Source organism: Ovis aries, chromosome 15 (assembly GCF_016772045.2).
Source record: "Ovis aries strain OAR_USU_Benz2616 breed Rambouillet chromosome 15, ARS-UI_Ramb_v3.0, whole genome shotgun sequence".
Lineage (NCBI taxonomy): Eukaryota > Metazoa > Chordata > Mammalia > Artiodactyla > Bovidae > Ovis > Ovis aries.
Window position 1 is genome coordinate 60,569,711 of NC_056068.1, and position 24,036 is coordinate 60,593,746.

Here is a 24,036-nt window from a genome sequence, read left to right on the forward strand (position 1 = left end):
TCTTTTAATTTCTTGGCTGAGTCACTATCTGCAGTGATTTTGGAGCCCCCAAAACTAAAGTCTGTGACACTTAAGTGATTTAAATAGACAACTAGTCTGTCCTCGGTACAAATAAATTCAAACCAAAGTGCTATAAAATTGTGAAATATATTTTTAATGGGAAAAATTAACATTTATAGAGTTGGTAGTTCAGAAACTAGGAGAAAATCACAAGACCTAGAAATCTGGGGGAAAAATATTATCATGTATTCACATAGCTTATAAACCTCCCAGAAAAAACTCCAGAATCATTATATTAACAATTGTTTTCCTATGTAGGTACATATGTATTTTGTGTTATAATCATCCAGGCACTTGAATGGAGTATACCTTTGCATTTAGGCTATTATTTACCTCTCCAAAAGCTGGTGAAATCCAGTCTGGTTTGTTTCTGCTTCAGAATATTTAGTGACAAATTTTTTCACATTCCCTTTCTTTTCAGGGTCAACATATCTGGAAAAAACAATCCAAGATTAGACTGATATGTCAGTATACATTGCCATTTATCATTCAGCTTGTTATAGTATGTGAATAAATCATAAAGTTTTAATTTATCATGATTTACCCTAAAAGGAGATCAGCCCTGGGATTTCTTTGGAAGGAATGATACTATTGGCCACCTCATGTGAAGAGTTGACTCATTAGAAAAGACTCTGATGCTGAGAGGGATTGGGGGCAGGAGGATAAGGGGACGACAGAGGATGAGATGCCTGGATGGCATCACTGACTCAATGGACGTGAGTCTGAGTGAACTCTGGGAGTTGGTGATGGACAGGGAGGCCTGGCATGCTGCGATCCATGGGGTCACAAAGAGTCAGACACAACTGAGTGACTGAACTGAACTGAACTGAAAAACCAACAGTTAAGAAGCAACAGTTAGAACCAGACATGGAACTTGGAAAAACAAACTGGTTCCAAATTGGGAAAGGAGTACATCAAGGCTGTATATTGTCACCCTGCTTATTTAACTTATATGCAGAGTACATCATGAGAAACGCTGGACTGGAGGAAGCATAAGCTGGAATCAAGATTGCCAGGAGAAATATCAATAACCTCAGATATGCAGATGACACCACCCTTATGGCAGAAAGTGAAGGGGAACTAAGGAGCCTCTTGATGAAAGTGAAAGAGGAGAGTGAACAAGCAGGCTAAAAACTCGACATTCAGAAAACTGAGATCATGGCATCCAGTCCCATCACTTCATGGCAGATAGAAGGGGAAACGATGGAAACAGTGATAGACTTTATTTTCTTGGGCTCCAAAATCACTGCGAATGATAACTGCAGCTATGAAGCTAAAAGATACTTTCTCCTTGGTTGAAAAGCTATGACCAACCTAGACAGCATATTATAAAGCAGATACATTACTTTTCTGACAAAGGTCTGTCTAGTCAAAGCTATGTCTTTCCAGTAGTCAGGTATGGATGTGACAGGTGAACCATAAAGAAAGCTGAGCTCTGAAGAACTGATACTTTTGAACTGCGGTGTTAGAGAAAACTCTTGAGAGTCCCATGGACAGCAAGGAGACCAAACCAGTCAATCCTAAAGGAAATCAATCCTGAATATTCATTGGAGGGACTGATGCTGAAGCTGAAACTCCAATACTTTGGCCATCTGATGCGAAGAACTGATTCTTTAGAAAAGACCCTGATGCTGGGAAAGACTGAAGGCAGGAAGAGAAGGAGACGACAGAAGATGAGATGGTTGGATGGCATCACTGACTCGATGGACATGAGTTTGAGCAGGCTCCAGGAGTTGGTGATGGACAGGAGGCCTCATGTGCTGTGGGCCATGGGGCTGCAGAGTCAAACACAACTGAGCAACTGAACTGAACTAATCCTAAAAAATATGCCTTTCTTTAAAAATAGGGTTTCAAATACTATCACAATTAAATATTAAACTTCACAGTTATACTATGAATAATTTATATAAGAAAATAAATTTTCAATATCTGAATCCTTTTCCAATAATGTTGAACACTCAAGATGTGAATTTATCAACAGTGAAGAAAATGCAGAAATTACGTTAATTTTGCCTTTGATGTTTTAGTCATACACTGTTCATATTCATATGTTACTCAGATACTGTTTCAGTATCAATCCAAACCTAAAATGTTTTTAATTAAAAATTAATAATGATGATCATAGAAAAAGAATTGGAATACACATTGTTCAAATTTTTAGGTAAGACAGTGTTCTGTAGTATTAGAATCTTTATATTATATTAAATGAAAGATACAGTGTTTAGATATAGCTATTCATTCAGTCATTGATTTGAAATGTAATCAAATATAAAATGTTATGTTAGTCACTCAGTCATGTCCAACTCTGCTACCACTTGGACAGTAGCCAACCAGGCTTTTCTGTCAGTTGAATTCTCCATGCAAGAATACTGGAGTGGGTTGCCATTCCCTTCTCCACGGTATCTTCCTGACCCAGGGATCGAACCCAAGTCTCCTGCATTTCAGGAGATTCTTAGCCACCAAGAAAGCCCAATCAAGTATAGTCAATTATTAATTTATTTACTCATTCGACAAGCACTAAATTTGTGAGCCCTGAATCATATGGTGAATAAAATAGCTTAATGATCGATTAACTGAGACACACAGTTCCATGACCAGAGCAGACAGCACATATATGGACGAACAATACACACCCCCTGTTCTCTCTCTCATGGATGGAGACGTAAGCAGATAATCACAGCACAGATAATGCCAGAAGCAACCCTGGTGAAAAGCCCATAGTAGTCAGAGCAACGGAGTTCAGAGAAGCTACAGGTAACTCAGGAGTGGGGATGGGATGTCAAGTTTAGAGTCATCAACTAGAAATGAAGTCCAAGCTCATTCTCAATATACTTTTATTAATAAGGCAAATGAGAGGTGTTAGAAGTTGAGAGGATTTAGGAATGAGAATTGGGGGTAATGGTGATAAAGAGCTATACAAATACATGGAAACAGGTCATAAAGGGTCTTAAAAGCTATATTAAGGAGTTTGAGAGAATCCTAACTTACTAATAAGTAATATCTCTATACACTGAAATTTTATAATATGTAAAGTTTATAACTTATGCTGAGCCTTTCCTTTAATAATTCACTAAAGTATTTATGTTTAAAAATTATAAAATTTTCCTTGTTTAAGGTTCTGAGAGATGAAGTTTACCTGAGACATAAGAAATCATGATTCTTACTTTATATGAACTTGACACTGTTATCAAGAACTAATGGAGAAGATCTTGTTAGTAAGATCATGACAACCCAGTATCTTCATGATCTTCCTTTGTAGATGGAGGAACCAACAACAAACGCTCCCTCAAAGCTGTCTAACATGAAGTAGTAAACAACTAAAGAATAGCATGCTACCAGAGCAGAATTGAGGCTTCCCTGGTGGCTCAGCTGGTAAAGAATCTGCCTGCAATGCGGGAGACCTGGGTTTGATCCCTGGGTTGGGAAGATACCCTGGAAAAAGGAACAGCTACCCACTTCAGTATTCTGGCCTGAAGAATTCCATCCACTGTACAGTCCATGTAGTGGCAAAGAGTCGGACACGACCAAGCGACTTTCATTTCACTTCAGAGAAGAATTCAATTAAAATGGATCTATGTTTCATCATTCTAACCTGATTTTGCTAGTGAAGACAGTAGACAGCCCAACTCTTTTTAAAATAAGTTTCAGGTTAATGCAAGTAATGTATGCTTATGTATCATATCATTTATTTCTTTTAGAAGCAACATACTGCATGGATACATTAAAAGTAGCACAGCAGGGCTTTCACCTTGCACAACTCTGGGATACTATTCACAGAGAATACGTAAACAGTGCCCTCTGGAGCTGGGCAACACAGTCACCCTGTAATGTTAGCCAAAACACTCCTTATTAAATCTTCTGTTACCAGTGCCTACATATAGCTTGGAGAGAAGTTAAAGGAATGCTATTGATGATCCTGAAGAGAATTTTCTGAATCAGTGAAGAAAAATGAAATGATATTCAGTAGAGTTTTAATGTCAAGTGTATGCCAGCATATTTTAATCATTTAGGAATAATTAATTCATGTAGTGGAGAAAGAAATGGCAACCCATTCCAGTAATTCATGTAGAGAACAAAGTGAATATTTGATTAACCAGGACACACTCTTCCATGAACATAGCAGAGAGTTTCACATACTCTTTACTAGAATAGCTGTTCAAAGTAATAAATCTCTAAAATTATGTCTGTATCACCAGATTGAACCATGTATTTAAAAATATAAATTGGTCAGATCAAATCTGTATATAATTTTGAGACACAGTTAAAGATAGGAAAGGACAGAAATTATTTGTTAGTTTTTATGTTAAAAAATGTCATATATACTTGAAGAGCATTACCCTCACATTTTACATTTTAGTAGAATGAACTAATTATGAAATGAATGCGTCAAAGATTTCAATTTCAGGGTTGACTTTACTTTAGTCAAGATTAATTTTTTACTTTATCATCTATACAGGCAGTTCAGTGGACAGCCAATCTGAATGTTACTCATTGTTCAGCGATGTATGAAGTATCTTTAATCAATGTGAAGAAAGTAATATTAAACTATTATCAGCAGCCTCAAATATTCTAAACATATCAAAAGAAAGGTCAAGAGGTAATATCACTGCTAATAATATTAGAAACAATGTATTTAACTCATTCTTTACATCAGAGTTTGCACTGATACGTGATTCCTTTTGTCATAAAACATTATGAAAATATAGCAGGTGACTTTTCTCTAATCTTGGAGAAACACTGGCTGTTTCGGAAGATTTTATTCCAACCTTGTAACATAAGTTAAAGTGGAAACTGATGCTTTTCTAGAATGGCACACTTTTAAAATGCTATTCCAAGGCAAGAATATAGATTATGTAAAGCTATGCTTGTTCATTAAATATTCCAAAGGTGTAAATCTAAAGAATTGTCTGTAATAATAACTTAAATAAATAATGTAAACAATAACTAAATACAAACTTAAATAAGAAATTATAAAATTATATTTAAGAAGCAATTAATGAGCTCAGTCATTTCAAAATACATTAATGAATGCAAATAATAATGCTAATTCAAAATAGATATTGATCAGAAAACTTTTCCCATCAGAGCTATTTATTTGCAACTTGTTATATTCCCCCATGGCCAGCCTGAATCAATAGTGCTCAAGTTCAGTTCCTGATAAAGGAGCTAAGCGAATCTAGCCATCGGGCAACTAAACCTGTGCGCCACAACCACTGAGCCTGCACTCCAGAGCCGGAAAGCTGCAGCTGCTGAAGGCCACGTGCCTAGAGCTTGTGCTCTGCCAGCAGAGCAGCCACCGCAGTGAGCAGCCTGAGCGCCACAACGAAGCGCAGCCTCTGCCCTCCACAGCTAGAGAAAGCCCACCGGCATCAGCAAAGACCCAACACAGCCAAAACGAAATTAAATAAATAAATCAAAGAAACGAAAGGAATCTTAGTATCTATTTTTACCTCTGTCGACTTGAAAAAAAAAGCACAACCTGAGAGCTGTGAGCTAAGTTTTATTTAGGGCAAAATGAGGATGATAGCCCAGGTGACCCCATCTCGGATATCTGAGAAACTGCTCCAAAGAGGTAGGGGGACAGGTCAATCTACATGGGATTCTGGTGAAGGAAGAATACCTGTAATCAAGCACATATTTTTTTGTAGAAGGTTATTGCTAGTCATGAGGAGCAGATGTCATTATGAACGATTTTAGTGTTTTTCTAGATACGAGATGAAAAAGAATTACGCTCATAAAATCATCTGAAAATAGCTATCCGAAGACCTGTTCTGCCAGTTTTACCCAGAGCACAGAGTGTCTCATTTCTGCTCTCCACCCTGAACTCCTTTCACAGAGTGTCGAAAGTCAGCAACTGCAGCCACTCATGATTTAATTCTTGTAGAGGTAGATGAGGATTAAAGAGGTAGACGACGGAGAAAGCAATGGCACCGCACTCCAGTGTTCTTGCCTGGAAAATCCCACGGATGGGGGAGCCTGGTAGGCTGCAGTCCATGGGGTCGCTAAGAGTCGGACATGACTGAGTGACTTCACTTTCACTTTTCACTTTCATGCACTGGAGAAGGAAATGGCAACCCACTCCAGTGTTCTTGCCTGGAGACTCCCAGGGATGGGGGAGCCTGGTGGGCTGCCGTCTATGGGGTCGTACAGAGTCGGACACGACTGAAGCGACTCAGCAGCAGCAGCAGCAGCAGAGGTAGATGACAAGTGCCAATTGATAGCTGACACTTTCAGATATCAATACAGAAGCCTTTTAATAGAACAAACATAGAATTTTCCCAGGGGGTGGGGGGAAACTCCTGTAATCCAGAAGACTAAAATCTGTAGAAATGAGAAAGTATGCTTGATGAGAAATATTAACAAGCTGTTCTTACTGCATTTTCCGCCCAGGTGAGATGTCTGGACTGATTATAATATGGGCTCTGGCTTTGTTCTTGTCTCCATTCCGCAAAACTCTGAGTCTCACAGGAACATACTGCTCCGGTGCCTTATGGATGGGTTTCTTCATGGGAGGACTGTTTGGAAGAAGCAGTCCTTCTATTGGCCAATCAAACTCCTTCAGAAAAAATGACAAGAAAATTGATAATAAGTGAATAGGAAGAGTCATTTCTGTATATATTTTTAAAATAAGCCCACTTGCTTATACCTTTAATCTTTTACTCATTCATCAAATATTCATCATCATGTATTGGGCACCTAAGATGTTCTAGATGATTCTAATTAATGTTTCATTTTAATGAAGAGGAAAGGTGTTAATTTTTAAATTCATGAACAACTTGTGTTGTGTTACTACACGAAAGAGTTTTTCCCTTTCAGAGAAACATCATTCTAGAAATACAGAGCTGAATTAACTTGGAATTGTTTTTTTTTTTTTTTCTGTATAAAATATCTCTAGTCAACACGAAAAAATGAAGAATGTATGAAAAGTGATTTCACAACCCAAATAATATCTTAAACTAAATCTATTTGGCAAAGAAGAATATATTTGGAACTGAAAGTGTGAGTTGCTCAGTCCTGTCTGACTCTTGGACTGTAGCCAGCCAGATTCCTCTGTCTATGGGATTCTCCAGGCAAGAATACTGGAGTGGGTTGCCATTCCCTTCTCCAGGGAATCTTCCTGACCCAGAGATCAAACCCAAGTGTCCTGCATTGCAGGCAGATTCGTTATCATCTGAGCCACCAGGGATATTTGAATAATGCATGAATAAATGAATAAATGTAATGGCAACCCACTCCAGTACTCTTGCCTGGAGAATCCCATGGAGGGAGGAGCCTGGTAGGCTACAGTCCATGGGGTCGCAGAGTCAGACACGACTGAGCGACTTCATTTCACTTCACTTCACTTCATGAATGAATGAATGCAAAGTAACCAAATTCTACAACTGAAACATCTGAATTTGTTTAAACCTTATCATCTCATTCATCTCACTCTGTTTTACAGAATATCCCCCAAATATATTTATTTGGCAAGTAAATACATTGGTTCTTTTCTTTTTGACACACAGCCCCACACATCTTAAACTGTAAGCTCCATGAAAGTAGGTATCATGTCTGTCTCTTTTCTTGCTCTGTCTTCATTGCCTAAATGTGTAATAAACAGCGGTTAGATAAGTAATAAAGCCAGTAGATTAAATCTGGAATAAAATTAACATATACGTTTACAGTGATCAAAGTGTTCTGAACCCCTCAAGATGAATGTCACATTTCCTAATTACAGTCTATTTATATGTAGTCTTTCCAAGAAAAAATTAATTCTGCTTAATTACAAATGAATAAAATCATCTTTTTGCTTAAAAAGTCAATTATGTTGAAATGGGACTGGAGAAAATATGGTTCCCTCATATTAGATGAATTCAAACTTGAAGTCAAGTAGAGTGAATTTTGTTTGACTGAGAACTATATCTGTTCCCTGCTTGGTAAATATTTTTTTTCCTCTTCGGCAAACATTTCAAGAAATAAGAGGACCCTTAGGCTGAGTCATTTTGAAGTACATGGTCAATTTATATCATTTTATCTAATTTAGTTGCCTTAGTCCTTTCTGTTCGGTTTATAAGCCAAGATCAGGGTTTTGTTGGACTATAGTGACTTTGTCCACCCAAAATCTACTGTTCCTGTTTAAATGCCTGGAGAACTGTGAGATAATCCATTTTCATTCCCAAGATCATTTAGTTGTCAAATTCTAGACTATTGATGGCACTATGGTAAAGAGGTAAGGAACCCTCCTGCCAATGTAGGAGATGTAAGAGACTCAGGTTCAATCCCTGCATCAGGAAGGTCCCCTGGAGGAGGACATGGCAACCCACTCCACTATTCTTGCCTGGAGAATGCCATGGACAGAAGAGTCTGGGAGGCTACAGTTCATCTATATGGTCAGAGTCAGACAAGACTGATGCAACTTAACACACACAGTAAAAATGTTATTGTTTTAAAAGGTATGTGTTAAAAGGAACATGGTTAACTGAGGTTTCCTAATATAACTACCATTCACCATTTAAGTCAATTAATTAATTAACTGAATACTCTATCTGTATACCATGTTGAAAAAAAAAAAAAGTAAGCACAGTATCTGTGAAGTCTACCATAATTACCTTTTTCTCTCTTTCTAAGAAAGTATACTTCCTTATGAGGCATCCCTGTCACCCTTAGGTGGAAGGGAATCTTGGTATTCCAATTAGAAATGTCCCCTGTTTCCACCAAGTTGGAAAAGCCTTTTTTTTTTTTTTGCCTGATTTTTAGCACTGTACTGTTTGACATATACGTAATCAAATTAAATGTTCAAACTTCTTATCAAAACTATTATTTCTTTTCAAGGATATGCCCTTCCTTTCCCTTTCTTCAGTGTGATCTCTGGGTGTGGTTGAAAGTTCAAAAAACTGTGTACCATTGGGAAAAAGGGTTCATGGTCTATAGAGGAGAATTTAGTCACTCAGTCATGTCCAACTTTTTGTGATCCCCATGGACTGTAGCCTGCCAGGCACCTCTGTCCATGGAATTTTCCAGGCAAGGATATTGGAGTGGGCTGTCATTTCCTACTTCAGGGGATCTTCCCAACCCAGGAATCGAACCCAGATCTCCTACAGTGCAAGCAGATGCTTTACTGTCTGAGCTACTAGGGAAGCCCTTCATGGTCTATATGTGATACTTGTCCTTGATTTTTAAAGATTTGTTTCTCTTCTCATTGGCTAATGGAGCAACATGCTGATACTTGTCCACCTCCAGTTGAGAAGTAAGTTATCCTTTCTGCTTCTCTTGGTTTTAGCCTCTGCCCTTTCTAGACCTCTGAAGAAAAGCCTACAATTAGCATAACTCACATTTTTTCCTTGGCCTATGCTGGGCTTGTTTGTCTCTGTGCTATCCCTCCACCCTTGGCTCCATGATAGTTCTCACGATGCTGTACTCTGAATCTTAGACACATAATTCATCTAACCCCTGGCTCAGGCTACCCAAACCACAGCCCCTGGTATTTTTAAGAACTCCTCCTTTATCTCCAAACAAAACAAAAACAACAACAAAAACCCCTCAGCTTTCTAGACCGTTGCTTCTGTGTGCTGTGTGCTCAGTTGTGTCCAGCTTTTTGTGATCCATGGATAGTGGCCCACCGGGCTCCTCTATGCATGTGGTTTTCCCAGCAAGAATACTGGGATGAGTTGACATTTCCTCTTCCAGGGGATCTTCCTGACCCAGGGGTCGAACCTGTGTCCCTTGAACCTCCTGCACTGGCAGGCGTATTCTTTACCACTGAGCCATCAGGGAAGCCCAGATGTTGCTTCACCACAATCTAAATAAAAGGGCATATTTGGGCCCCTAAGCAATGACTTCTTGGTTTCAGCCTACATCTGTCCTTCCCTTAAAGCTCTGAGACTCATTGTTTCAATCACTGAGGAAGCATAGGGAATTGTGATTTAAAGGCAAAGAAAAAACTAGATTGAGACCAGAAAATGTGACAAAACAACTAAAAAGATAAGAATACATTAAAAAAAAATCTTTTAGAACATATCACTGACCTAGCAATAAAGCAAGGCATACTACAGACCCAGAGAGATAGAGTACCAAAACTGAATTTTACTATGAGGGAGTTTTTCAAACCCAGCAAACTTCTGCTTCCATGGGCTTGAGAGAAAGGATTCAGGAAACAAATTTCAGGGCTCAGCCCTGGGAAGTCTAACAGGAGCACTCCTCTCATAAAACAAGAATCACAAAAGGATAAATTTCATTGAAGAGGCAAACCAGAGAGAATGACTCTCAGGTGGTTGCAAGTAAAACACACCATCTCAAACATTTTCTCTGGATGGAAGAAAAAAATCATTGAGAATTCACAACATGGGCTGACCCACACTTGAACTTTCAGCAAAAGATGAAGAGAAAATTAATAATTTGAAAGAAAAATAAATTTGCTTCATAAAAGAAAATATAAAAATAAATTTTAAAATAAACTAAGATGAGTAAAAACTGTTTGACACCAGTGACTTAAAGAAGGGCACATATTAGGCAAAAGGAAAGTAATCTCAGTTGGAAGGACTGAGATGTAACACTGGAGAAAAATGAAACAGAGGAAAGGTACAAAATAATCTAAATACATGTCATTACAATAAATAGGAAATACTAAAACCCTTAGTTTAGAGATAAAGATTGTCAAAATTGTTTTTTAAACTTAAATGTATGCTGATTACTGGAGAGCCATCCTAAAATAGAAGAATGTACAAATATGAAACGTAAAAGGTTAAAAAGAAGGTATACAATGCAAATAGCAACAACAACAATAAAAGATATTTCTACTAGTGTTGGATAATTGAAACATTTACTAGAGCTAAAGACAGTCTACATGTCAGGAGTTTTAATTCAGCAGGATAATAAAATATTTCTGGACGTCTGTGTGTCTAGAAGCAAATTTCAAAATATATAAAACAAAACTTGACTACAAGAAGAAATAAATTCCATATCCATTCCATAGTTGATGACTTAAGTACTTTTTTCTAATTAATTGATGGAATGACAGAATCAATTGATCACCTGCATCTAGCAACTATAAATCAAAAACTACATGGATGTTTTCACACACATTGATCACATACTGGACCTTAAAATAAGTCTCAACCACAATGGCCTTAATCTAAATAGTACCTCATTAAGTTGACCACTGGGAAGGACTGGCCACATGTAGGTAAGTTTATTCCAGAGAGGATTTTCAACTCTGGAATGTTTCCATTGTCCTGGCTTACTGGTCCCTTCATGTTTTATGGCCCATCTGAAACAAAAGACAAAGAATTTAGCAAGATTAAATATCACTATAAAATAATCATTGAGCACTTCTTACTAGGTGTCAAAAACTCAGTGTGAATTTTAAAAAGTCTGGTAATTTACTGTGTACAAGAGACATATGCTCAGTCACTCAGTCACATCCAAATCTTTGCAGCCCCATGGACTGTAGCCCACCAGACTCCTCTGTCCGTGGAATTTTCCAGGCAAGAATACTGGAGCAAGTTACCATGTCCTCCTCCAGGGGACCTTTCCAACCCAGGGACTGAACCAACATCTCCCATATCTCCTGCACTGGCAGGCAGGTTCTTACCACTAGCACCACTTGGGAAGCCCCAACAAGACACGTAAATCAGGAAAAATTGGCAATGTTATAATCAACAGTGAAATTTGAGCCAAAAGGGAAAGTAGAATAATAGTCAATTTACGATAACAATGGCATAAATAACATACTAACAGAAGCAATTCAAACAAAACTTTTTAGACATTCAAAGAGAAACCAACATAGATGTAATCAGTGTGGGAGACGTCATTACATCACCAACAGATTATGGACGACTAGGTAAACTGTTTTAAATAACAAATAAGGATAAAATATCTGACTGCTAAAACCAGTGAATATAACCATGACCACTTACTTACAGACATTTTAGTCTGTTAACAGGAAATGTGTCTTTCTCGATAATTCTTGCAACATTTGTAATATTTCCACACACTAATAAAGCAAACTTCCATAATGTTTTGAAATGAAAACTGAACAAGCTATATTCTGTGGCAAATGACAGAATAAATTAGACATAAATGAAAGTTTAAATTTTACAATTTCAACCACAAGATAATTTTAAAAACCCATTCTCTGTCCCAAGATGCTATTAATAATTATCCCAGACAGGCAGAGGAAAACATAACACAATCAATACCTATTTAGAAGCAACGACATAATAATCACAAAGACTTGAAGAATACATTTAGAATCATAGTCAAAGATAAATTTATAATGTTAAATGCTAATGTATTAAGGGCTAAATAGAGAAGAGAAATTAAAAAAGCATTCACTCAATAATTCATTTTAGATGTATCCAATGGAAAAGAGATGAAAGAAAGTAGCAAAGATTCAAATATAAATAAATATTCAGTTCAGTTCAGTCGCTAAGTCGTGTCCGACTCTTTGCGATACCATAAATCACAGCACGCCAGGCCTCCCTGTCCATCACCAACTCCCGGAGTTCACTCAGACTTGCGTCCATTGAGTCAGTGATGCCATCCAGCCATCTCATCCTCTGTCGTCCCCTTCTTCTCCTGCCCCGAGTCCCTCCCAGCATCAAAGTCTTTTCCAATGAGTCAACTCTTTGCATGAGGTGGCCAAAGTACTGGAGTTTCAGCTTTAGAATCATTCCTTAGAAAATAGAATAGTAGGCCTGGCATGTTGCAGTCCATGGGGTCACAAAGAGTCAGACACAACTGAGCAACTGAACTGAGCAGAATTTTAAAGAAAATTTTTAAAAAAATTAAAATTAAAATAGAAAATCTCATGGAAGTAAATTTAGATTAAAAATTACATAGTAGATAGAAAAATCAAGCTAAATATTCAGCACTGAGACAATTAGGAGTATATCATGTATGTCAGTTCAGTTCAGTTCAGTCGCTCAGTCATGTCCGACTCTTTGCGACCCCATGAATCGCAGCACACCAGGCCTCCCTGTCCATCACCAACTCCTGGAGTTCACTCAGACTCACGTCCACTGAGTCAGTGATGCCATCCAGGCATCTCATCCTGGGTCGTCCCCTTCTCCTCCTGCCCCCAATCTCTCCCAGCATCAGAGTCTTTTCCAATGAGTCAACTCTTCGCATGAGGTGGCCAAAGTACTGGAGCTTCAGCTTTAGCATCATTCCTTCCAAAGTATGTATATGTTAATAAATGCAAAACTTACGAAATAATTTTTTAAAACCCTCAAAGATCTGAAATAGAAAATATGCTCTTACTCATATAATTTCACAGGGCATGGAACATATCATTTTCATGCTATAGAAACATTCTAAACCATAAAGATGTGGAAAACTAGCTATCTCATTCCATGAATGGGAGATAGGCTTCATAATAAAGTCAGTCACTGGTAATTTAAGAACTAAATCAACAATCTTACTTAAAATCAAAGATGTGAGATTCCTAATTCAATATTAGTTAGTAAAATTTAACACTATGGCAAGAGAATAATCACTATAAGTAATTGCCTAGAAATGAAATGATGGACATTTACTAATATGGTAAGTTACTGATTACTGAAGGACAATAAGGAGCAGCCCATTACACATTATTTTCTAGCACACGTGAAGGTCATCTGAGCCTAAACATTTTCTGAGCTCAGCCAGCCTCCTCAGAAGCATCTGCAGCGTCCAAACCTGTGTTCAAGGAACTGGCTTTCCTGTTGAAGCTTGCTGAGAGTTTGGGAGGCCTGGATACTGAGGGGTGGTGGTGGCACGAAAGACTTCCTCTTTCCCACCTAAGAACCTGATCTCCAATTACAGTAGAGCTGTGTGCTCCAATCTAAGACCAACACTTCTGTTTGTATCTACATCCTCATCTTCTCTCAGCTAGGACTTTGTCCTGAACTATTAACTTTCCTTCCTTTCTGGTCATTCCATCTGCATAATGTCTGACAGCTTGATATCTTTAAAAAAGAAAAACAGTTTTAAAAAACACTTAAAAAAAAAACCACTTCCAGTTGTTGCCTTATTTCTTTGTGCTCTTATACAGCATATTCCCTAAAATGCTCATCCTGTTTTCTTTTTTTTAAATTTATTATTCTTATTTTTATTTCCTGTCTGTGCCACAGAGCACGTGGGATCTTAGATCCCTGAACAGGGATTGAACCCATACCCCCTGCATTAAAAGTGTGGAATCTTAATCACGGGGCCACCAGGGAAGTCCCTCATCTCTTCTTCTCCTCCCTTTTTCTCTTAAGCCAATTCCAATTAGATTCTCATCTCTTGAATTCCAGTGAAAATGCCCCATCAGTGTTTTAACATCACCAAAGCCCAAGATCATTTCTCAAGACATAAGTGAACTAACAGCAGTGTTCAACATGATCCTTCCCTCTTTTTCAGAACACTTTCTCTGACTTGCCCTGATTTTATTTGACTTCCATGAAACCATATTCTCTTCCTTTTCTCTCATTAGTAGCCAAAAGTGTGAGTCTTCTCTTGAGTGCCAAGGGCTTCCTGGTTCTCAGATGGTAAAGAATCCGCCTGCAATGCAGGAGACCTGGGTTTGATCCCTGGATTGGGAAGGTCTTCTGGAGAAGGGAATGGCTACCTACTACCCACTCCAGTATTCTTGTCTGGAGAATTCCATGGACAGAGGAGTCTGGCGGGCCATAGTCCATAGGGGTCACAGAGAGTCAAACACAACTGAGTGACCAATACTTTCACTTTTCACACTTTCTTGAGTTCAGAGGGTGGGAAATACAGCCTATGAAAATCCAATATCTGTTGCATCAATTGAGTTTTTAGATGCCATTGGTCTGATGCATGTAGGGCAATTACTATTCCCTGTAGCTCAAGTGGTAAAGAATCTGGTTGCAATGCAGGAAACTGGGGTTCAATTCCTGGGTCAGGAAGATCCTCTGGAGAAGAGAACAGTAATCCACTCCAGTAATCTTGCCTGGAGAATCCCGTGGACAGAGAAGCCTCGTGGGCTACAGTCCTTGGGGTCACAAAGAGTCGGACATGACTGAGCGACTAACACACAAAGGACAGGTTGTTGATGAAAAGATTCGTCCTTTTGATTCCAGTGCCTATATAACTTCAGCCTATCAGAGTGCCTTTAAAAAGACCTGGTCAAGTTCAGTTTGCATTGTTAATAAACATTAACATGGAGCAAAGGCCATTCTACTGCAGAGTTCCAGCACAGTATGAGCTTTTATGTGAAAGCAATAGACCTCTTAATATTATGTCTTATAAATGAAGAGCTGACAGATCCTTAACTGTAATGGCACTAGCTCGCCGCACTATAATGACTGTACATGTGCATAACATAAATTAGAACTTTACAGCATCAGTAAGGACTCTGGAATCTTAATTCCTAGAAGTCAGCACTAGGTGGAGACAGTGATTCGTACAATGTTAGCAGGCAGCCTTTTTCTTGCCTTTCTGAGAACTTATTTTTATTTAATATTTTCCATTCTTCTCTTCAGTATAAAAGAGGGTATTCCTAAACAATTGTCTTTTATTATTGAAGCATTATATAAAACAAAACAGCTCACATTTTGAAAGGACTTACTTGATCTCACACACACACACACACACACACACACACACACACAGGTACACATGCTACAAGGTAACCAAATAAGGTTCAAAAGCAAGTTTGTTTATTTAAAATACTATATTTATTAGTATACTGCCTTTTCATTAAAAGTAAAATTCTATTTATGATATTTCACAAGTATCTACCTCCACGAACAGAAGTCTGACCAAAGTTAAAATATTTTCCTGGATTCATATAAACTAAAAGATTTAAGAAAAACCCAGGATCGTTCCTCAGAATTTTAGTTGACAGATACCTCTTCTCTCAAAAACTAAGTTCAGAATTGATCGTATTTTGATTGGGTTTAATAATAGTCCAATACATTGCCATAGATTTGAACTATTTGAAGCTTTCTAAGATTCTAGTCCTCTGGACAAAGAAATCATTCAAAAATCAGGAACCACACACACAAGCTCTTCTTAAACATTGTATAAGGGTTCAGAGATTAGATACATAACTGAAATCTGAATTCATCAATTATTAGTCTTTAGGGTTTTACCAGTACCTCTGTATCAACATTATAGATATTTATTTTGCAATTTACATTGAATATTAAAGCTAAACAGTGTAAGCAAATTGTTTTTAAGATTTAAATTTCAAATAACTTTACACTAATAGAAACAAGGCACCGAGGACTGATAGTACATTAATTTACAAGCCAAAATGTTCAAAGATCAAGTAATTTCTGCATATCAGACATTATTCTACTCATTTTGTTTCTGGAATATTTTGCAGAAACTAATGAATACACATGGAATTTGTTCTTCTGTTTTATATATCCCCATTTGCTCTATCTCTTTACATTATTTTGATAACTAGAAAAGTACTTAAAACAGAGACTGGATTTTAATGGCAAATAAAAGCTAAGTGGGGGAACTCAAAGATCATGCTTCCATCTTGCATAACTGGGAATTTTTAAGAGTGAGAAATTGTTCCAACAATTACCCTGAAAAGAATACATATTTCATAATAATTTCCATAATTATATATTATGTTCATCTCAATTTAAAATTATCAATTAGGATTTTTAGCACATTTCAAAGTTGTTCTTAAAAACATCAATTGTTGAAACACAGTGGAAACCTAAAGTACATTAATGGTAATTACCAGGAATATGTATATATTTAGTTTAGAAAAATAAAGGGGTATACAGATGGATATAAAGTCACAGCTGACATCTCCTTGCAAGTTTTTTTTTTTTTCCAACATTAAGTCTTTGACCTGCTCTATTTTGTTTTGCTTTTCTAGTTGGCTGAGCTTCCTGGTTATTTAGATTTTAGATACATAGAAGGAATCTATATTCAGTACTAAAAACCTATCATTATCTCCCATAGTCAGAGAGTTTCAGAGTTGTGTAAAAGTAAAGCTCTCTTTGGAGGTACAGTAAAATCTCCATCAAGTACACGATTTGTAAACAAACATAAAAACCCATTGTTCCTTCAGAATACTTGCCTATTGTGGAGTCCTATGTGATCTTTGAGTTCTTGAATCTTTTTATTACCTATTTGGGCCTCACAGACTCGCTTTGGTACCTGAGATCTTTGGGGTATCCACTACCTGAAGTTACTGTATCAACTTTCATGCAAATAAAACAAAGTAATAACTGTTTATGGAGCACCTGCTCTCTCTCCTCTGCACTATGCTAGGCACTACAGGGAACACAAAAGAAAGGGCTTCTGCCCTCAGGAAAATTACAGCATTTTAGGAAGAAGCAAAAATTACATACCTGGGAAAGTTTTTGAAAACAATACAATATGTAATGGAAAAAAATAGCACTTTCAATAAGAGTTATAACAGGTAGACCTAATGGAAAGAAAATAATATGAGCTTCCCATTACAGAAAGAAACTGTCAGGGTGGGAGAAGAATCCTCGCCAAGCATTCATGAATTTTGTGTACATGGAGAATAAAGAGTTTGGAATAATGAGAGGGAGGAAGAAAGATGCCATTTCAAGAGATGGAAAAAGAATATAATCATTTGGTGTTATATAATAGCTCCAACAAATATGATTTTTAAAGACACAGAGTTCCAGTTAGAGGAGAGTGCTTCACGTTACAGCTTTTCATTTCCCAGTCTCAGTCAGGCTGAGCCAACTCTTTTGCTTAAAGCAAAGTGCTTCACCATTTAAGGCTCTTGATTGCCTTATTTATCCACATCAAGAAGGAATAGTTATCCTCCAAATCAATTCTCCCTTCCTTTAGTAATAATGGATTTCTAGATGGACACATGGCTACCCAGATAAAGATGAAGTTTTCTTGAACTTAGGTGTAGCAGCCAAGTGGGCTGTGCGTGGACATGACGCATAGCACTCAGACTTCACCTTTAAAACAACCGGACCAGTGCTCCTCGGGCCCCTTCTCTCCATTCCACGGACTGGGAGATAGCAAGAGCTGGCACAGTCAATTTAATGCAGAGAAAAATGAACTTCTGTATGAGCCTAAAAGTTTTGGAGTGCCTGTCAGAGCAGCTTAGCCTACGTTTACTAATATAGTCTTGGTCATTTCCATGGCTCCAGTCTGTTACGTTTTCCTGTGCTTCCTCTGAACTTTTTACCGCTTTCTCTGCTATTTACCTCTGAGGAACTTTCCATAGGTTGCCATCACTATTGATAGCTCATCTCTTTCCTAATTCTCATTGCCATTTCACCAATCCATATGTAACAAAGCTTCTGTATCAACTGTGGATCGATACAGATTGGTTTGCCCAGTGGTCACTTTTTGTGACTTCTAAAAGAAATGCTCTTAGAGGCAGTGACAGGTAGCTCTTCAGGAATAGTGACATTAAGAAGATAGACCCCACTTGCCTGATCTAAGGTGGTGCTGTGAGGGTTTCCAGGGAATCATGTGTGGACTTTAGCTATCACTCTATCACTAGGGTCCCAAGATATCGACAATCATGAGAAAGTGAGGGGTAGCTTTTTGTAACAATTTCCTCTTCAGGAATATTTTCCCAAACATATTTTAAGGTCTTTAGATTGACAATTGTGAGCCATGTTTTAGTTCTGCATCAAACAAAAATATCCTAGGATACAGATGAGAAAAAAGAGCTAGCAACTGAGAGGGAAAGAAGAACACAGCAGAGGCTCCAAAAGCAAAGGAAAAAAGCAGTTAACTGAGAAAAAGAAGTGATGAGTTGTAAACGCACTGGGAAAATAATAAATATTCATAGGAAGTTCCCAAATGTAATCAAGTAATAAGGATCCTTTGTCTAAAGTTGGTCTTGGGAAGCACCATCTGACATGTTTTCAACATTTGTGCAGCTGGGTGCCAGGGACCCAAGGAACTGAGACAGTTTCTGTCCATGAGGAATCCTAGTTTGGTGAGAAAATAAACCAGTGAAACAAATAACAGTGACATGGGTGATAGGGGCAATCATGGGGGTTTATACAAGGTATTTCAGAAAACTAAACAGAGTCATTGAGTCTTCCTGGCCCTTAGGGCATGCTCTGTCCACTTACTGAATACAGGAATGAATGGGTGAGCTAATCTGGACTGTACTTAAAATCATCTAGTGAATCTGGGTTCTCAATTCCCCATCAGTTGATGCCAAAATTCTTGAATTCTTAAATCTGAAGTGAGAGAATATAAGTAACGCTCAAGATTCCTCCTAAATGTGGGTAGAGTAAGAGATAATTTGCAGAATACAGTTTGGTAGATAATAGACTAGCCCCCTATTAAAAATTATTTCTCAAAACTAGGTCCTGAAATTCCATCATTACCAATTAATTTCTTTATGCTCAAATAAGCATTGCAGGATTTGCAAAACAAAGAGTCAGAACTTTATGACCTGTAGTAGACTGTAAAATGAACCTTCAATAGAGATCGATGTCCTGCTCCCTGGAACCTGTGAATGTTACAAGGCAAAAAGACTTTGCAGGTGTGATTAAGTTAAGGATCTTGACGCAGGAGATTGTCCTGAATTATCTGAGCAGGTTCTATACATAATCATGCATCATTAGACAAGAGAGGCAGGGAGAAACTCAATGCTACAGAAGAGAAAAAGAAGACAACGTGCCCAGGGAAGCAGAGGCTGAAAAGATGAGGCTACAAACCAAGTAAAACTAGCAGCCACCACAGGATTCTTTTCTTGGATCCGAGAAGAACTTGTGGGCTACTTCATCTCACCTACCATTCTCAAAGAAAGAAATGAGATCCAGTAAGACTTACCCACCTGGTTATAAGAAGGGTTTGTAGTAAAATCAGAGCCCTGTGGCTCAGTGAATCACCCAATCCACATGGGAAAACATACTTTTAGATGTAAACAGCTTTGACAGTCCAGAAAGTCTGTGCAATGGTTCTAATAATTCAGTTCAAGTGTTACTGTCATAAAGAAGGTGTTTGTTGAATGAACTGTTAAAATCAGAATCCAAGATGGCCCCCTCTCTGTTCTTTCAAAGAAAACAATGAGTTTTCTCAGAGAGACAAGAAGCAATAGGGACTTCCCATAGTCTTCGAACCTCTTGAAAAATGGCCTTCTATATTTTTCTTCTAATGCAGAGAATTATACAAACGAAACTCTTAATAAACACACATGTGAACAATCCTATGTTTGTCACAGTGCTGATACTGTGAGCAGCATACAATTCAGTGTATAAGAAACAGCATCTATTTCTACTGGACTGTAAACTTCATGGAGATTTTGTCTGTTTTGTTACATAGCATCCCCAGTACCTAGAACAGCATCTAGCACAGAGCCTGTACTGAGTAAACAGTTGTAGAGTACAGCACCAGCTGGAGACCTGGGCAACAAGCGGCCCTGCCCTGGCCCTCCCTTCTGCCCTCCTCTCACTTCACTCAGTGGGCAAGGGGAGGTGTCCACCTGGAGTCCATGTGCCGCCCCCCAGTACACTTCCCCCTAATACAAGCAGTTCTCTGAGACCTCAGGGTTCTCTGGCCAAATAGTCCCAAACTTGCTTCTAGGGACTGGAATAGTCTCCACCCCAAATCTAGCCTGATTGCAAACCTCCTGTGTGCAGTTCCTATTATTGAAAGGTGGCCAAGGGACTGTTCTGCTTAGGGTGGATCAGACATTGGACATGGGAGTTCGGGTGCCTACCTATTCATTTTGTGTGCCATTAAGTGTTAGATACAGCCGGGGCTGTGAAGAGAGGATGAGTAGGCCATGGGCAGGGAGTCTCTATTGTATCACGGGATAAAAGGGCTGTTTTTATCCCAGAAACCTGCAAACTTAAGAGGAGGTTGGATTTAACAAATAGATGGATGGATGGATAATTGCATAGATCAATACATGAATGAAAAAATGCCCTACCATGAACCAATGAACTATACCAGGGAAAGAGAAATGAATGGAGGCACATAGGTTTCCCAGAGATTCTGGCAAAGCCAAGTCTGTCAAATTAGACAAGGGCTCTTTTAGTGCTTCTAATGATTCATTTCAACAGTAACAATGTTGTTCAGAAAAATACTGTTTATATCTCATGATCTTCCAGTGACCAAAAAGACTGAGTCTAATGATGACATAAAATGTAACTTTTTAAGATAAAGTTCTTCAACCAAATAAAAATTTTAAATGTGTCACTTGACACATTTTGATGTCAAAATATATTCCAGCTTCAATTATATAAAGAAAGTTCTAAAGTCATGAAAAGAATGCATTTTCTCTTGCCAAGTCCACCTGGCAGCAGTCCTGGAACCTAGAGGTACTCACCAGACATTTGTCAGCAGAGCAGAGTAGCTTGTGAGTGCAGGCAATCTGATGCCAGGCCACTTGGAATAATCTTGGCTTCACCTCAGACTAGCTGGGTGACCATGGACATGTCACTCTTGGGATAACAAGATACCTATTTCAGAGAGTTATTATAGAAATTAAACACCTCATTATCCGCAAAGGAACAGAACAGTGTCCAACTCATAGCCAGAACTCTGGAAAGGCTGATGTCCAGAGTTAAATGTTGCTGCTGCTGCTGCTGCTGCTGCATCACTTCAGTCGTGTCTGACTCTGTGCGACCCCATAGACGACAGCCCACCAGGCTCCCCCGTCCCCGGGATTCTCCAAGCAAGAACACTGGGGTGGGTTGCCATTTCCTTCTCCAGTGCATGAAAGCGAAAAGTGAAGCGAAGTCGCTCAGTCGTGTCCAACCCTCAGCGACCCCATGGACTGCAGCCTTCCAGGCTCCTCCATCCATGGGATTTTCCAGGCAAGAGTACTGGAGTGGGGTGCCATTGCCTTCTCCGAGAGTTAAATGTTATGTTACTATTAAATGACATAAATGATATGTGACCCATAGTATTAGTTATTCTTAGTATATGACAGATTATATTTAATTTCTAAAACAGGCATGGTCTCTAAGTGTTGGCCAATTTAAATTTTAAAGGCTATTCTCTAGGCTAACTTCAAAGCAACTCTAGTAATAACAGATTCAACCATCTCAAAAGATTTTTAGTGTTTTGCCATCGTTGACTTTGGCTAATGTAATATTAATTCAATGGGACTTTTATAGGTCAGCAGGTAGAAAGGCTATGTTTTAACTGTGTCTTCCCTGGGTGATAAAGATGTAGTTGACGTTTCAATCATTTAAATCTATGCTAAAGGTATAGAATAATAAGAAAGAACCTAATGTCCATCTGTGCTAGAAAGCTTCAGGTAAACTGTATGCTGAAAAAACCAAAGAAGTACAAAGGAGACCTACCCAGAAACACAGTTAAATGGATTGTATAAACTATAAAAATATTAATAATAAGGCCTTCTACCCATCTCTTGGAGTGAAAAACGACACCACATAAACCTGTTTTTGTTTAAGAAAATTTTAAGGTTTTATTGTTTTCCTTAAAATAGCTAAATACAAATTCTTAATCTCAAATATACACATATATTACATGTGTGAAAACTCATGAACGTGAATGGTGACTAAAATGGTCCAAAGAATTTCTATTTGAGGGAATCTCACAAATAGTTTCTATTTCTCCCATTATTAGTATTTTTTCTGTTGTTCTATTGTTTTTCTTAAAGCATCTTTTGTTAAGAAAATAGTCCACGACTTCTTCCATGGTAAGTTGAAGTTACATGTCACTGGGGGAAAAAAACCTTCACATTTTAACATTACAACTTTAACAGGATCTGCGAAGATATTATCTGAAGTGTCAGCAGCATAATGAAATGAAGTTAATACACAATATTCAGCAAATTTCATAACATTACCTCTTTTTTTTCCCACACAAATCAGGCTGATTTGAAAGAGAAGCATTTGTTTGAAAATTAATAGCAGCATTCTTTTGTTTCATTTTATGCAGCTTTAAAGACCTGAGGAGCCTTAGGAATTAATTGCAGGCTTCTAATAAACACAATGATGTAATGACGTATTTAACATTACTGTTTTTTGTTTGATTCCAAATAAATTGCAGATTTTTTTCTGGTGTGATAGTAAAACAATTACCATTTTGCAAAAAGGATAATTAATCTGCAATTTTTTCACATTAGATCATATATCTCTAAAGAGTGCCCACGGATTTGATAGTCTTCAGCTGCTGTGTATTTATTTTTCATTTTTTTCTACTGATGTACCGCCCCATCAGTGCTGACATTTAAATGAGTGAGTATTCAACACAAATGTGATCATTTGTACAGCATCCAGTGCGGCCCCATACTGAGATGATTGCTTCTGGGAGCCATCCATGGGTTCTCAAATAGGGGGAAAAAGCCAGGCAAAATTTTATCAATTTACATTTTTCTGTGATTAATTTTTATGCAAATAAGGGCCCGACCGTGCTCCCATCTCACCTGAATCATCCGGATCATCAAAGACAAATTGAGCATCACTTATTTAAAAAATAGGCTTTAAACTACTCTACAGCTGTGTTGGAAAATGCTAAGAGCAGGGCATGAACTTCTCTAATATAACAGGAATAGATAAGAAAATGTCTTTTATGTGCATTTTGTACACAATGCCACAAGCATGGAACTTAACACAATAAAAAATTGCCTTTGCCTTGAATATTTTCTGGTCTTTGTAAATAGTCAGCAATGGGAATGACAGCATACAAAGCAATATTTTCCCAATTTCTGAATGCATAATCAGAAATGTTTCCCATTAAACAAAAAATACTGGCCATTACATGTCTTTGCCAACTTTCTATTGCTTCTGGATGAAAGTGTCCAATAAAAAGTAAATATGTAGGGGCAACAAAATTTCACAGAACTAAATGACAAGTCTTAGTTTGTGATGGGGGTTTATGGTGTCGGTATAATGTTGCATAAAACTGACATAGCACTTCTGGGTCTATACAGTCTATTTCTCAAGACATCTACTAAAATAATATAATTATTTAGTTTGCATTTGGGGTCCACTAAAAATTATAAAAATCATATTGGATTTTTTTAAATAATAATATCCTCCTACAAGTAAAGACATTTGCCATGATATCTGGGATCAAGTTAACAGTGTGATTCATATAAAT

At 37.9% G+C, this 24,036-nt stretch overlaps 1 protein-coding gene across 2 annotated transcripts in view; it reads right to left on the minus strand.

Moving 5' to 3' along the window:
• The window catches only part of DCDC1 (doublecortin domain containing 1), a 476,813-nt gene that overhangs the window by 79,986 nt on the left and 372,791 nt on the right, over nucleotides 1-24,036 (minus strand). For both annotated transcript variants that reach the window (XM_060400033.1, XM_042233308.2), the window contains exons 20-22: nucleotides 11,182-11,305; nucleotides 6,435-6,616; nucleotides 394-492 (exon numbers count right to left, since the gene is read on the minus strand). In XM_060400033.1, the coding sequence (XP_060256016.1) occupies nucleotides 394-492; nucleotides 6,435-6,616; nucleotides 11,182-11,305 (405 nt within the window). The remainder of the gene's footprint in view (nucleotides 1-393; nucleotides 493-6,434; nucleotides 6,617-11,181; nucleotides 11,306-24,036) is intronic.